The sequence below is a fragment of the Haliaeetus albicilla genome, chromosome 4 (assembly GCF_947461875.1).
Source record: "Haliaeetus albicilla chromosome 4, bHalAlb1.1, whole genome shotgun sequence".
Taxonomy (NCBI): domain Eukaryota; kingdom Metazoa; phylum Chordata; class Aves; order Accipitriformes; family Accipitridae; genus Haliaeetus; species Haliaeetus albicilla.
This window is the reverse complement of record NC_091486.1, coordinates 19,067,657-19,083,768: the sequence shown is the minus strand read 5'-3', so window position 1 is coordinate 19,083,768 and position 16,112 is coordinate 19,067,657. Positions and strand designations below refer to the sequence as shown.

Sequence of the window (16,112 nt, the reverse complement as noted above, 5' to 3'; positions counted from 1 at the left end):
CACGTCGCCCGGCGCATCCGCGTCCTGCGCCTGCAGCAGTGGGGCGAGGGGACGGAACTGGCTGGGCCCCAGCAGAGCCCAGGTACGGGTGCGGGAGGTCACTGGCGCCAGGCTGCCCTGGCCGAGGAGCTGCAGAAGAGCCTGGAGCTGGAGGAGTACCACCACAGCATCCTGAAGGCCGACTGGCTGTTGGAGCTGGAGGTCAGACCCATCCTCATCCGGAGGATCGATGCGGTAAGGGGAGCACGCTGGCTCTGCTTGCGCTCCCTGCCCTGCGTCCCAGGGTGAGAGTGGGGGCACTGCTGTGGGCAGGGGAGCTGCATGGAAAGGGTTGGACATCCAGGTGGGACTGGGTAGAGCCATAACCTCTCCAGTCCAAACTGATGGCCTGCTGGGCAGCCCTGGGCATTCAGGTGTGAGGAAGGAGAGCTGTGGAGTGGAGAATGGGAGAGGGAGTGTTTCCTAATGTGGCGGAGCAGCCTGCGGGAAACATTCGTGGATACTTCCATCCAGCCCACCTGGATGCTCAGGAGCCGGCCACCCACGTCGCCTCCTCTCCCACAGGTTCAGCAGCGCTGCCAGGACCTGGAGAGGATGCTGCAAGGCCAGGCACTGCCCACCCCACAACAGGCCCACCTCAGAAGCGAGACAGCCACCACCCCCACGCCCGGGCAGGCTTAGCCCTCTGCCACATGCCCCATGGCAGCAGCCAGCCCCAGGAGCAGCCAGCGACCCTGACCACAGGAGGTAGGACCACCACCTACTCCCAGCAGCAGCACCCAGGAGAGCATGACTGGAGGACATCGAACCCATCACCATGCGGGCTGTGGGCAGCCAGCAGCGCAGGGGGACCTGGCTTGGGTCCTGCCTGTGAAGAAAGCATGGAGGGAACATGTGTTTAATGAGATGTTTCCTCCGTGCTCGGCACATGGCCCTGCTGTTTGGCATATGGCTACAGGCTGGGTAAAGAGATGGGCACCACGTGCTGCTGAGCACGCAGGCACACTCATGCGCACGTGTATGGATGCAAGCAGGCATGAGTACGTGTTTCTGGTTAAATATGGGGCTCGGCCTCCTGTTTTCAGCAGCCAGCATGGGGGCTCCAGCTGGGCCCACAGTAACCAGCCTGCTTGGTGATGGTGGTGGAGAGCCCACCTCTGTGCTGGTAGTAGGTGACACGGTGACAGTCCCCAGTCCAGCCGGGGCTTGCTCCCTCACTGGCTGCTGCTGTGAGCAAGAAACAGTTTTGTGCTGGGGAACTTAAATTAATCTAATTTATTGCCAATTAATAAACAAAAGCGGAGAGCCAGACGTGGTTCCTGTGAAGAGTTTATTGGTGTAGCTGTTTCCACTACAGTCAGAGGAGTCACAATGCACAGCGACAACAGGCCTCCTACACTACATGGGGAGGACAGGACACACACGGCCACAGACACACAGAGACACTTGTCTCTCCACCCCGGGCCCTGCGGAGGGGGCCAGGCTGTGGGGCAGGAACCTGCCACGGGGGGAGGTTTCTTTCTCTGGTGGGATATTTCTGCAGCCTCCTGGGGAAGGCGTCGGGCCCTCCCAGTAATGAAGCACCCACCATCTCTCGCAGGAGTCAGGCTGATAAGTGGGAACCGGGGCAGCAGCCTGTCCCAAATCCAATGGTGAAGTGAGCATCCCAGCCTCCTCCACAAGGCCGCTCCAGCTCTGACCATCAGGGAGAAGCTGGGGTGCCCGTCTCCTCTGGCACTGCCCTCAGAGCTGCCATGGGCAGCAAGGGCACTGTCAGCAGTTTCTGAGGCAGCTCTGAATGGGGGGCTGCCAGCCTGGGGACACCCCAGCGGACAGCCCTGCCAGGCAGAAAGGTGTTCGGAGCTGCCCAGAGGTGACGGGGGCCGAGTGCTGGGCACGCTGAATGCTGCTCCTTCCCACCTGGAGGGCACCCCTGGACGTGAAAGGTCACGCTGGTATGGCAGAATTGGGGCTGGGGAGTCTCAGTGACTTCCTTGTAGGGCTGCAGGGAGCCAGACCCAGTGGATCACTGCACAGGGAAGGGGAGGGGACCCAAAGGACTGTTTTGTGCTCCAGCACCACATCTCTCATACAGTTTCTTAAATATGGTTTGTTCTCAGGGACAGGGACCTGGGGATCCGGAACTGGGATACAGCCCTGTGATGAGTTTTTACCCCTGCAACCATTGTGGAGGTGCAGAATGGCACAGGACTCCTCTTAGTCTCTGCAAGAGGGCAGGCACTCGAGGCTTCAGGATACCTGCTTGTCCCCAGCCTCCCCTCCCTGTGCAGTTTTGCTTTTGGAAGAGGGTTGGGAAAATTGGGACAAAGCAAACAGCCTCCCCTATGCCAAGCAAGAGCTGAAAACAGTCCTGTGGGAGGGTGACTGGACAGATGATGGTCTGGAGGACTGGGCCAGGGGCTGTGGCACAGGCCCAGCGTGAGCACTCCTGGAAGGGGCCAGAGGGAGCAGGAGCAAGGCATCCACCAGCTGAGCAAGGAGGCTGCTGGCCTGGAAGAAGCCCACTGGCCGTCCGCAGGCAGCATACAGCCCGTCCCTGTGACTGCTCGGTGGCACATGGTGCTGAGACACCCAAGCTTCATGGTAGCGGAGGGGGACACAGTGGCACCAGCTGGCATGGCTCCCCTTCACCACCTGGAGACCAGGCACAGGCTTCCTCCAGCAGGGAGAGGGCAGACCCCTGACCCACGGACACTCAGGACCCACGCAGCTTCAGGATGTGAGAGGCATCTCTCAGCCCACCAGGTCCAAGAGGAGAGAGACTCACAGCCTCTGCTGAGCGAGCGATGGGGCAGCAGGAGCCGGGGCTGCCTCCTGCGGGGCTATGGAACAGCCATTCGTTGGTCCAGGCAAGAGATTGCGTGACTCACGTCAAGTCTCCAGTTAGTCCTTGGGAGGGATGAGCAGGTGCAAGCGGCCTGTCCCATGAGCGGGGAGGGCAGCTCCCAGCTCACACAGGCATGTGTAGCTCGTTGTACTCGTCCCGGCCATCCTCATCAAAGTTCGGCTCCGCATCCTCCGAGTCCAACTGGGGAGAGGCAGAGACCAGGCTCTGAAGGCCACAGCCACCCCCAGCATGGGGTCAAGCCTGGCATAGAGGGATCAGCGCACAGCAAGCCAGGCAGCTGGGCTGCACTTGGAAGCAAAGCTCTTGCTCATTCCCCTGCCAATGGGCTCCTTTTTTTGCCCCTCATGCCCATCCATGTGTCACCAGACTGATGCCCTTTCCTGTAAGTGTTCTTGTTTGACAGTCCCCATCACTGGGGCTTTGGTTGAGCACAGCAGTTCCTCCCTCCCCCCCTGCTGGCAGCACCCTCTTCTGGGTGCTGCTCCAGGTTGCTTTCCAACAGGAGCTCAGGATGTCGGCAGCAGCAGAGGAGCTGCCAGCAGTCGAGGAACTGCCAGCACCCTAGCACTGTGGTTAAATGCTCCTATGCCAAGCAGCCACAGGTTCTGTTGTGCTGCTGTGCTGCCCTTGCTGCTGTCTCAGTGGGGAAATGGGGTGTCTCTTGATGAATGAGCCACAAATGGGGAGGAGGATGGAAAAGAAAACCCTTATTCCAGGCCTCTGCATCGTAGAATCCTCTGTCTCCTTGCCCTAGGGTGCCCATCCATCCCACACTGCACTCCCAGGGCTACAAGCTTTGAGGAAGCCATCCACCCACCTACTGCTGTTGAACAAAGATCCCCAGACAACAGCAGGGAAAGCCAAGGCTTTGCCAGCCCAGGATCTCCCAGCCTTTCAGTCTGCCAAATTTCCTCAACCTCACCCCAGTGTTGCAAGCTAGACTGTGAGGACAGTTATCTGCTTACCGCTTTGAGCTCCCTGTCATGGAAGAAGCGGGGCAGCACGAAGCGTCGCAATGGCACTGTCATGATCAGGACAAAGGGGAAGGCCAGGGATGCCACCGTAGATTTCACCACCCAGAGCAGCACAATGCAGGCCAGTTGAATGCAGGTGAAGAGATTCATTCTCCAGGTCTTCACCTAGGGAGGTAAATCCAGTCTAAGAACACATTATCCTTCCACACAGATTAACGAAGACCCAACTGGCAAAACATAATCCTTCTGCATAGCATAGTACAGTAACACAACACTGCTGCATGCTCTACCTGCCTGTACTCTACAGCAATGCAGAACTCCGTAACACATCAGCCTCTGTGCAACCTAGCAGCATACCCACCTGGCAGTGCAGTCTCCCTACACCCACTCAAGCAATGCATGACTCCTATCAACTATAGTCCATCCATACTATATCCTGGCATTTCACTCCTGTATGCAGCCTATCAGCATGCTATCCTAGCGTTGTATCATCTCTGTGCATGGCTTGCACTTACTTCTCGGCACAAACTTGCAGCCAAGGGCAGGTCACCAAGCCAAGCGTCATCCTAGCAAAGCACCATCTCCCCTCACCTGCCTCTTCTTCCTCTGCTCCTCATTACCTGGTTCCCCACAACCTGCCTTCCTCACCTTGACAACATAGATGTGGTCAGGGTGGTGCTTGGATGGCATGAAGATCAGGAGCAGCCGCTCGTAGAGCTGGATGCCAGTAAGCGACGTAACCCCCATGTAGAGGAAGATGCCGAAGAGCACAGCCAGCGGGATCTGCCGCAGCATGTTCCCCATCACAATAGACAGACCTGCACAGACAGAGCTCAGGGCATGGTGTATCCCACGCCAGCCCCTCTGCAAGGCACCTCGGCCTCTGTCCCTCTCCCCCCTCCTCTCTGTCTGTCCTGGGGTGCAAGGGAAAGGAAGCTCAAGAGGGGTCTAGCTGGAAGGTTTGCAAAGGTGGACTGACCATGGGGGGGTACTGAAGGCTGCCAGAGGAGAGCTGAGTGCAGGTGGGGGCAGTCCTGCAGCTAGCAGGCAGAGTGCAGGCTGGGCCGTGGGGCAGGGACACTGCCAGGAGATTCAAGTGGTCAGCCCTGACCTCCCCCCTCACTCCTTCACCCGAGCAGAGGCTCACCAACGAGGGCAGCAATAAGCACTCCGGTCACACGCTGCTCCTTCACCTCCTCAATCTTGGGCTTCTCTCCTGGTGCGATGGCCTTGCTCATGACCGTCAGGGCATTGACGTGGGTGACGGAGCGCACTGTCGCCGCGGTCAGCCAGGGCAGCCCGAAGAGCGCACAAAGCCCCCCCATAGTGCCAATGAGCAGCAGGTCCAGGTGGAAGCCAGAGCCTTTCAGCAGCTTCCTCTCCTTCTTGCTCACAATCAGCCTGGAAGGAAAAAAGATTCCAGGTCAGTGCCAGGCCCAGCCTAGTGCCCAGGGACAGCACTGTGGCTGGGGACAACGTTCACTCCCTGGAGAGAGCAGACATGGGGACAAGGAGATGGCTGAGGAGAGGGGCAGTGGCTGTCAACCTCAGGTTAGAGGTTTCCTCTTGTGCTGGGCTGAGGCAGGTCTCCACCACACTGTATGCCAGGAGGGGAGCCAAGAGACGATGGGAGAACCCAAGAAGGTACAGTCTGAAATGACCAGGATCCTGCCCTTGCTGTCCTGCTGGGATGCCAGGCGCATCTCCACATGAATGGCACCAGCACCCGTCCCAGCCTTGCCTGCCCAGGGGTTAGTGGTGGTTGGAGTTGGCAGGGGAGGTACTCACGTAGTGATCTGTGTCTCCATGAATATAAGAATGAAGACCAGGAGGGCAGGGATGGCAGAGGCAAACATCATCCACATCGGAAAGGTCCCACTGCTGCCCATGGGGTGAATGAACCAGCCACGCTTGTGAGGAGATGTGACCGACAGGCCAGAGGGGACATTCAGCTTCTGGTGGTGTAGCCACAAAATCCAGCAGTTACTCATCAATACGCACGTGCCCACAGCCTCACACAGGACTAGCCTTGCTTGATCCTCCTGGTCTCCCTGGTCTGAACGCCTCAGATGATGGGACAGCCACCCTGACCCGAGCAGGACTTTCTCATGGATAATCCCCTTCAGTGCCAAAAATCCCATGTCCCCTAACATGGGCCTGTCTCATTTCCTTTCAGCTATTGGAATTCCCTTGTTTTTTGTCCAAGAGACCAAAGAAATACCTTCTTTCAGGAACCTCACCCCCATGTCAGTGCTTGCAGACCATGGTTAAAATGCTCCTTGACCTCTGCTTGGACAAATCAAGTGTCCTGAACTGCCTACCCTTCTCTGAGGTGGCTTTCCAGACTTTCCAAGCCTTTTCTGAGACATTTTTCAGTATTGTTTTTGCAGTGTGGACCCCAAAAGTGGTCACATTCTCTCAAAATGACCTCACCCTGATCATGTTCAGAGGGAATACATGTTTGTGCTCCCATCAGAGACCACACAGACTCCTAGCTGTACATTGCCTTGACCCTGTGTTCACCAGCATTTGAACTTTCAGCTCTGCGCTGCTCTACAGCAGTTCTTGCTATCTGCCTGTGTGAGCACTGCAGGAAGAATTTATGATTTGCATTTATGTTAATCAGCGTAAGTATGAATAATATTCCTGGAATGCTTGTACTTGAGCTAAGCTGTGTAACTAACTACCATTTTCTCGGAAAGCTTTGTACATATGCTGACTTAATACTGAAACGATAATGCTTTTGATATTAATTGTAGAAGGGTATGAAAAGAATGTAACAAAGAGCATGATTTTACTAATGTCTGATAAAACCAGATTTTTCATTGAAATTTAAATGAATAAAAATGCATTTGGATTCTGTTAAGCATTGGGCTGTCTTGACAAAAAGTTTGCTGAACAGAAACTACCTTTCACCCTCTCCCTGATGTTAGTTGGAAAAAATACCATAACAAAATGATATAACTACACATCTACTAAAAAGGGAGGAAAAAAAAAGGAAACCTGTGAGATGGGTTTGTTTGATAACATTTAAGTTTGTGCATAAACTGGGAAAGAGATCATTGTGTTTGAGATAGAGATCAAAATATTTAGTAGCCTATGATCAAGGAGAGTATAAATATGTTAAGTACTAAACCATGACAACTACCCCACTGAAACCACTCTATGCCACCCTCTTCAGTGTGCATAACCAGTTTATATCTTGTTGATTGACTGCAAGTTTTTAGAGTTACAAACAAGGAATTAACTGCACTGAATCTCTCTGAATCTATAAAAATATTTTAATTTTATTTTAATATATTTTTATATTTTTTATTTTATTTTTTTATTTTATTATTATTTATTTAGATTCTAAATAAAACACTAAAGCCTCCCCTACTAACAGCTGGAATACCAGAGGGATACCAGGGCACTCAAGTCTCTGTAGCTCTGGTTTCAGTCTCAGCAAGACCCTTGGAGCTTCCCTTCAGCGTGGGAGTAAGGATGAGGGGAGTGTCTCTGTTTGCTTTGTGCTGTTATGACTAAAGAGGCAGGAAATACAAATCCCCCATTGCACAAGAGCAGGCCACGGTGCCACAGAGACCGCTGCTGGGCTGCAGGAGGGGCTCTGAGGGCAGCGCTGGCACCTACCTGTGTGTATGTGTCAGTGATGGTGTAATCCACCAGCACCATGACCAGGATGGAGATAGGGATCCCGAAGTCTCCAATGATCCGCCGAGCCTGCAGAAAAAACACACTCGCTGGCAAAGGGAATGGGCCAGCTCTGTGCACCCACCCTACTACACGGAGCCTGCGGCAAAGCAAAGCCCCAGATGGGGCCAAGCACCACGGCAAACCTGAGCACTGCTGATGAGCAGGGCAAGGGAACCCAGCCTTGACCCATGGGGCTGTGCATCCCACTGTCCAAATAACACACAGTCCTCCAGCCACTCTTAAGTGACTGGCTAATTGCTCCTACTGGCCTATTTGGATGGTGCTCCAGCTATTACACAGATGCCCTGCATGTAGAGAGCTGTCCAAAGGCAACAAGTTGTAAGCTTTTCCTCCTACATTCTAGCTTAACAGGCTTGTATCCAGCCAAAGGAGCTTTCTCAAGGTCCAGAGAGTCCTCTGGACTCAGACAGTCCTCTGGTCCAGAGGGTCCTCTCTTTCCAGCAAAGCTCATGGGAGCAGGACAGTGCAGATACCATCATCAACAGCCAGCTCTGGTCTGCCGCCTAGGCCAGGCTACCATCCCTTCTGCATGGTATTTAAGGGATTGCTGGTGTTTCTTTGGGGGATGGTCCAAATACTCTGGAGAACAAAGGTCTGAAGCAAGAAGCATTATTTGTTTGGCACAGCCCTTGTTCTTAACATCTGGGTCCCACAAACTTCTCACCTTTCCTCCTAAGAAACGGCTGTTCTTGAACTTGCGCATAAAGAAGGCAATGAAGAAGGTGCCTAGCATGAGGATGAGGGAGAGGAGAGCAGTGTTGGGCTGCATCCTGATTCCCAGCGACATTGCATCCGCGGGGAGCATGCTGGCATTCAGGCCGCTCTGCACATCTGGTGGGTAGAACTTCAGCAGAGGATGTTCTGCAAACACCTGGGCAGGTGAGAGAAGCAGCGGGCACTGTCACCGCAAGGAGGGGCAGGGGGCACTGTCACTACTGGGGGCAGGGGGAAGCGGAGGTGTCCTGCTCTGTGGAGAGGTGAGGGCGGTAGATGGTGGGCGCGGACAACCCCAGCATCCATCACCTCGCCTCGCAACCTACCCAGCTGGAGAGGGCTGGGGAGAGAAAAGTGGCCCCTCTTTAATGCCTCCTGCAGGAAGAGAAGGGGAGACAGATGTTAGGGCTCATCCTGCCAGCCTCTGTGGTGGCACAGGGGCCGGCTGGGCTGGGGCATGAGAGGCCAGCAAAGAACTGCTCTGCAGAACACCTAGGAAAGCTGTGGCTGAGCTGGCCCTGCTCCCCTGCCTCCTGTACGCTAAAGTAGCAGGTTCCTGGGGGATCGAGAGATGCAGCAGCCCATCTCCCTGGGGAAGGTTCACCTTGTACAGTTTGTAGAAGGTCTCGTAGATAAAGATGAGAGAGATGAGGAAAGCAAAGATCTCCTGGGTGAAGGGCGAGATGTAGCGCACCAAGAAGCTTCCCTCAGCTGCCACAATAATGAAGATGAAGACGATGAGCCACAAACCAATCCACACTCTGCCTGTCAGATATTCAATGCCTTGTGTCTGGCAGAACTGAAATGGAAAGGGGCAGGAGTTATTCATGGCTCCTCAGGCTGCCTGCTGCATCTGCTCCCCATTAAGATCAAAGACTCTCCTGGAAAAAAGCATCTACATCTGCTCGGGCATCCAGCACAGAGATAGTGAATTCAGGACTGGAGTCACAGGTAAAGTTGCAGAGTTTGCATTAACACCAGCCAGCTCACACCAAGCAGGTGTTCACCGCTCCAGTCTTTGTAACAGTATCTCCTTCACTCTCTGCTGAAACCATCCCCTGCCTGATGCTCCCCATCCCACCCATATGGAGGTGCCGTTACTCAAACACAGCTCTCCACTGCTCCATGCACTGAACAGCACAAGCCTGTTCCCCACGAAGGAGAGCCTGAGCAGCCTTCTATGTCCCACTTCATAAAGGCTACGTTAGCTGGGGCATGATCCCAGACGGCACCCTGCATACACACACAGTTGTATGGCGTGATGAAAAGCCCCCAGGCTGTCACCACAGACAAGACCATCTCCACTGCCTCTGCTCATCCACACACAGCAACACCAGCCGCTTCCCACACAAATCACATCCCTCCCTTTGCAGCCTTCCTCGGCACCACTACAGACAGTGCCCTCACACAGTACCACACACCCAGAGGTACACCTTTGTACACAATGACTGGGCAAAGCAAAAGCAGTCAGTGAGAAGTGCGGTCACAGGAGAGCAGAGAAATTCCCACTGTGCAGTGGCATCACCAGCTCCAAACTCTTGACACACCAAGGTGAAAATCTAGCTGTAGGAAAAACCATGCTTTAAAAGCCCAGACATGCTAGGAGTCAGAAAAAAGGAGAAGGATTAGACCCACTGCTTGGGAGTACAGTGACGTGGATGCTTTTAACAGCGAAGAGGTCATGCTACTCGAGAAAGAGACATGTCCATCCTGGCTGGCCAGGGTATCTCTGCACATACCCTTGGGCTCATCCTGAGAGGTGGGAGTAATGTACGTGAGACATCCCAAATGGATGGTACACTGAACATTGTTGGGTTCCCATACAAGGAAACCTAGCCACAGGTAAAAGTTGTGAAATGGTCTTCAAAGGAAGCCCCAAGAACAAGAAAGTATTATGGACCAGCATTTTAGGATGCAGCTACAAATGCTCATTGTGCCAGGATGGGCTGCAGCACAGGGCTGGGGGCTCCCCTCACAGTCAGCAGGTAGAGGAGTGCTGTTACCACTGTCACACCTCAAGGGGGTCAGCCCATGGGATACAGCAACAGGAGGCAGCAGTCCCTATGGCGTGACCTGCAAAGGGTCAGCAGAGCCAGGGCCAGCCCCAGCCGAGCTGAGGGCAGCCTGGCAAGACCCAAGGAGTCTACACTACCAAAGATCCTTTGGAGAGCTGAGAAATGCCAGCTGCCCTCTCCAGCGCAAGGGCAGAGCGAGCAGGTGCCAAACATGGACACTGCCTCACATGTACCTTGTAAAAAGCTTCTTCAAACACCAGCAGAGGCCCTGAGAAGCCAATGACCAGGAGCGGCTGGGCTCCGAGCAGGGAGAAGAGGATCCCTAAAACCGAGGTGGAGATTATCAGCTCGGAGACCCCCATGAGACCCTCAGTTTTCTCTCCTGGGAAAGAGAATAATGGTGAGTGTTATAGCCCAGACACAGGCACTGTCATCGCAGGCAGGCAGGCTGCAGACACAGCTCCAGATGGAGGAGGCAGGTCCCCGTCCCATCAGTCAGAGGTTCCCTGCGTTGGGCAGGGAGCACAGAGGGAGCCCAGGGAGCCGAGGCTGGAGAGGCCAAGCGGCAGGGAGGGGACAAGGCAGCAGCCGAGGTGCAGCACTGCTGCTCTCCCCGAGCGAGCAGCACCGAAGCCCACCCCAGCACAGCATCACACAGACACAGCCAGTGTCCCAGCGTGCAAAGAGCAGACCAGAAAGCAGGCCCATTACCTAGGAGTCCCCCGAAGGTGATGGCAGGAGAGAGAGCAGCAAAGTAGATGAAGAGAACGGCCGCGAGACACTGGCTGTGCAAGGCGTCTCTGATGTCACTGAGGTATTTGGGGTACCTGCGCTTTATGTCCCGAACCAGACCTCCAAAAAATATCCCGGTCCGCTTCAAAGGGTCGTCCTCAGCTTCCTCCTCTTCTTCCTCAGCTTTCACTTCACACAGCTCTGGAGGTACATGGAGGACAGGGCTTGAGCAGGGGAATGCAAGTGCGCCCTTGGGCTGTCCCTCTCCCCCATACCCCGAGAAGACCTTCCTCCAGCAGCACTAACCCGGTGGGCCCCCTGTGACTGCACATCCCACTGCCTCCAGCTGCCGGAGCTGCCCACAGCCACTATCCTGCCTCCCCTTGCCACCCTCCCCGCTGCCCATGGTGGGAGCCAGGCCCCGCTCACCCCTCTGCCAGGCTCTGTGAGGGAAGGGCTCACTGGGGCACCCAGGGCACTAAGCACAAACTCTTTTGCCCAAATGTGAGTGGAGAGACCTTTGGCTTCCTGGACAGCCCCCTCCTTCATGGACTTCTGCTCCCTCTCCTTCCTCTTCCTCAGCAGCAACTTCTGGAAGGTGGCAATGGATTTGAGCAAGTCTTTCCCCTCCACCTCCGACGGGGGGATGACAATGCTGCAGTCCAAAAACTCATTGATTGCGTTGAGGAGGTCTTGACGGTCATCTGCCATGTATGCAGCCTCATGGAAGTGCTGGGAGGGTCAGGGAAAATGAAAGAGGGAGAAGGCTCAGACCAAGACTGCACCCAGCTACCTACAGCCTGGAAACACAACGCTTGCTGCGACCACACAGTAACATCCTGCTCCCTTAACCCACTACTTGTCTCGCTACTGCCACTCCATGACCCACACTCCCGAATCCCTCCTCCCTGTCCTTCTACCCAATGCCCCTCACGTAATCCCATGTCTCTCCTCCCTTCCCTATCCATCCTTTCCAGTGACCTCCTTGCTCCTGCTTTTCTCCCCCAAGCCCCACTGCTCTTGCCCAAGATCATGCAGCATCTCTGCCAGCTGCATGCTCTGCCAGACCACAGGGTGCCTCTCATGGGACCTCTCCATAAATCAAAATCAGATCTGTGCTTCCTGGCTAGCCTGGTGCCTCTCATTCCCTAGGCTAGATGCTACACCTGGCCAGCCCATGCCTCTGTTCACACCAGATCGCTGTGGCTGCATCAGGCCAAGATCCTTCTCCTTACAAGCTCTGCATGACATTGTTTGGTCCTGCGGGGCTCTCATTCAGAGCCCAGCTCAGGGATGTACCAGAAGCCAGGCACCACAGAGATGAAAGACTTTCCTGGACCCTGCAGCTCAAAATTAGGACTCTGCAATAGACCGATGTCCTTCTAGTCTGGTCTTGGGTTTGTTTTGAGGGAGAAGCTGGTGGAGCCCTGAAGTGCCATAGATAAAGCACAAGAACCAGGACCTGAGCAGGGAGCATAAGAGACTCTTGGGAGTCTCCACATGGGAGAAGGAGGGAAAATAGGAGTCTACAGCATGAGGGAAGCCATGCAAGGGAAACCAGGCAGAAAAGGGAAGATGGTCCTGACAGCAAGGGCAAGATGACGAGGAAGGACTCCAAGGAGACCATGAGGGTACAGCACAACTGCAGATAGGTAGGGAGGTGCTGGCAAACGGGCAGAAGTGCTGCATTGCCTCTGGAACATGCCTGCAGAGAAAGGGCTGGAGGAAGATGAAGAAGTGAATAGCCTGTAAACCAGGCAGGAGACAGCTAAGGTCCCTGCAGCACACAGACTCCCTGGAGCCACAGCTTCAAACTGTAAATGATACTGTATTCTCTTCATGGCGCCAGCCACTGTGTAACCTTGCTACGGCCAGCCCTGGCTGAGGGACCTGGTTCCCCTCTTCCAGCAACAGAGGAGCAGAGGCTCAATTGAGTGAGATCAGCCCACAAACGCAGCGCTGAACCTGGAATATGGCACCTCACACCTTCTGGCTAAAAACACGGCCTCTGCTGAGCCCTGTGCAACTCCTGGGAAGGGATCTTTCAGCTGGGAGCCATTGTTGCCCACAACCCACCTGCTCCAAGTTGACCTTTTAGTCCTCAATTCAGGGAGAGTTGTACACTGGTGGCAGGACAGGCAGGTTCATTACTCGGCTATAGTTACATGGCACCAGCCAGGAGGACACTGTGAACCTCTGATTCTCCTGTCCTGGATATATGTGGCAGATGCTCAGATTGTCTTTTCTTTGCCTTCAGTTCGTTACCAGGATAATGAACCTCACTTTCCTGTCATCTAACCAGATGGGGGACTTCTAGCAGTGTACATGCTTGGCAGAAAAACCTTCCTGACTCCTCATCTCTCCTCTTGCATGGATGTGCTCCTCTGCGTGGATACTCAGCTAGAAAGCTTCATCCAAACACCTGACAACAGTCCCCAGGCATTGCTGGGTCTTTTTGCTAGTGTGGCCTGGGCTAGGCATCATGGTCACAAACACCGCTCAGCCTCCCCTACTCTGTTTGTGAGACATCAACTGAACACAACTCTTCTAACCTTGGGCAGTCTTTTGCTCCTGCTTTTACATACAGCCCCTTTCTTCACTCAGCCTAGCACTCTCTGTCCCAGCCAAGTGTCTGTCCTATTCTTCCCTATGTACTGGAGCATCCTACCTTGGTCGGGGCAGGCTGCTCTTAAAAATCCCAGGTGCTCACGCCTGCCTGCCCCACCTGGGCCTTTGCACAGCATCTTTCAGCACTCTCATCCCAGGACTGACTTCTAAGGAGCTACTGAAGCTCCCTTGAGCGTGCCAAGCATCACCGCCCATCAGCTCCTCACCTTGTCGGACATGAGGGTGGAGATTGAGCGGCCAATTTCATGGTAGTCCATGTTGGCCTGGCTTGGTCCCAGCAGCACAAAGATGAATCTGACAGGAATCGGGACCTCCAAGACAGATTCCAGGAAGACAGCCTCATTTAGTCGGACAAAGGCCATAGTTGGCTGCTCCAGGAACTGCACACAACCTACGAGGAGGCAATGTTTTGAGCAGAGTTAATCATTGGGGTGAGCTGTACTGGGCTGCCTTTAACAGTGGAAACAAAGATTTTGGGGGTTCCCATGAGCCCTGCAGTCCTGTACTGGTCTCCAGACCACTAAGACAGCATTGAGCTTCATGCCGAGGACTGCTCCAAGTCCCCTGTTCACTGATCATTCCCAAGCAGTGCTACTTTCTTTAGCTTCCCAGTTAGCCCATTCTTCAGAAGGTTGTTTCCCACTAAGCCACTGCCTTATGAAAGGAAGTCTCTTACATGTTACTTTTATCAAACTTCTAATCTCATCAAAGAAAGAAATCAGGTTTGCTGGACATGACCTATTTCCCATAAACTTCACTGCTTGGCAGTAATTACATTCTTATCCTTTAGTTCTTTATTAATTGAATCCCATAATAGCTCTGGCATTATGTTGGCCAGGAAGGATGTCAGGTTAAACAACCTATAGGTACTGGATCACTGTCCTTCCCTTCTTGAGCACCGATGCTATAAGCTTTCTTCTGTTTTTCTTGTATGTTCCCTGTATTCCTAGAATTTTTTTTTTTTTCAGATGAAAATGAGCCAGTTCTCTAAAGACTTATAGGTGCAAACTGCACAGTTTGTTTTACAATGTCCGCATCTCATCAATGCTTGGCAGCCTCCTTGGTTCCTAACAGATTGGGAAGTACTCCTGTGTCCTCCGGCACGCCAGCCGCTTCCTTCCCATACTGAACACAAATGTTTATTGGATACTTGTATTTCTCTGGCATTATTACTGATCCTTCTGCCATCTGCGTCCAGCAAAGAGCTGTGTTCTGTGTTAGACTGGCAAATCTGGGCCATCTTTGTCCAAGCGAATCCCAAGACATAGCCTTACCTCAGAAATGGCCAGTGTTTAGTTATCTGAGTATTCAAAGTGCGTTTGTGAAGCTGATTTGGCCTCATCGTGGTGAAGTATCGGCTTGGTTGAGCTGCCAAGCCTCTTTGCCTGAGCTTTTCATCTACTGGATGGGCAATGACATTTACTTTGCTTGTAGCATAGCTACATTTGCCGAGATGTTAATGCCAGCAAAGTGCTGAGGACTACTATTGTGGTCAGAAGGCACCAAGCCCACCAATGCTTGAGCCTGTCTGCTCACAGCCCTCTTGTACAGAGAATTATCTCCTGGCAGCACTATGGCCAATACCCAAGACCTTGCCACCAGCCAGGCCCTGCTTCTATGAAATCAAAGCTCCCTGGCACACATAAGCAGCAACCAACACTGGCCAGGGCAGGGCCCAGCTGCTGGCATGGTGTGAAGAGGCCAGACAGAGGGCAGCGATGGTCAGAGGACACCGTGAGGCTCAAGAGCAGTCAGTGCCTGGCCATCAGAACCTCGGGCACCACTTACCCATTTCTGAGCTGCAAAATGGGATGTTCTGGTGAGCCTGGCAGGACTTTCTCCTCCAAGTTGGGCCCCAGCTCCCAGCAGCAGTGTCTATCAACCTCTTCCGTAATTTAGGAAAAGAACTATCCTGGCACCCCATATGTTTACCACAAACAAAATGTGCAGCGTCACCAAAGAGCGTACAAAGGCTGCCTTCCCTGTTGAACTTTGGGAACGTGTACAAGATGACCAAATACACCTCAGGAGAGAGGGCACAGACTGCTGAGGCCAGACCAGGATCTGCACTAGTCTCTTTGGGCGCTGGGGGACTCTACAAGCTGCCTCTTACCCACAAGGACCACTGTGGCCTCCGCGTCTTCAGGGATCTTCTCCATCAGCTTCAGATATTTACGGTGTCCCTCAGAGTTATGGAGATGAGGGTTTTTCTGCCAGGGAAGAATACAAACAAGGATGAAGTCCCCATGCCTTGGTCTCCCTACACAGCCTTGCCACTGACATATCTGCAGCCGGGCTTGCCTCAGCTGCACGCCCGACACCCTGCTTCGCAGGCAAGGCACCCTCACAGCAAAGGCCACCCTGCAAGCGCCACGGCTGTTGCTGCCATTGCACACTCAAGGAGACGTTGCATGCAGTGTGAGGCTAAAATTAGGTCCTGAAATCATAATGCAGCGACCTGATTTC

The 16,112-nt window shown here is 53.9% G+C and overlaps 1 protein-coding gene across 4 annotated transcripts in view; it reads right to left on the bottom strand.

Moving 5' to 3' along the window:
• Window positions 1-2,416: 2,416 nt before the first annotated feature.
• The window catches only part of SLC4A3 (solute carrier family 4 member 3), a 33,845-nt gene continuing 20,149 nt past the window's right edge, over window positions 2,417-16,112 (bottom strand). For 3 of the 4 annotated variants that reach the window (XM_069781214.1, XM_069781213.1, XM_069781212.1), the window contains 13 exons: window positions 15,760-15,856; window positions 13,853-14,037; window positions 11,537-11,750; window positions 10,998-11,219; window positions 10,520-10,668; window positions 8,876-9,070; window positions 8,222-8,428; window positions 7,474-7,563; window positions 5,632-5,798; window positions 4,991-5,244; window positions 4,492-4,661; window positions 3,835-4,008; window positions 2,417-3,049 (listed from right to left, as the gene is read on the bottom strand). In XM_069781214.1, the coding sequence (XP_069637315.1) occupies window positions 2,972-3,049; window positions 3,835-4,008; window positions 4,492-4,661; window positions 4,991-5,244; window positions 5,632-5,798; window positions 7,474-7,563; window positions 8,222-8,428; window positions 8,876-9,070; window positions 10,520-10,668; window positions 10,998-11,219; window positions 11,537-11,750; window positions 13,853-14,037; window positions 15,760-15,856 (2,202 nt within the window). In that variant the 3' untranslated portion in view covers window positions 2,417-2,971. The remainder of the gene's footprint in view (window positions 3,050-3,834; window positions 4,009-4,491; window positions 4,662-4,990; window positions 5,245-5,631; window positions 5,799-7,473; window positions 7,564-8,221; window positions 8,429-8,875; window positions 9,071-10,519; window positions 10,669-10,997; window positions 11,220-11,536; window positions 11,751-13,852; window positions 14,038-15,759; window positions 15,857-16,112) is intronic. The other variant, XM_069781211.1, reaches the window with a different exon arrangement.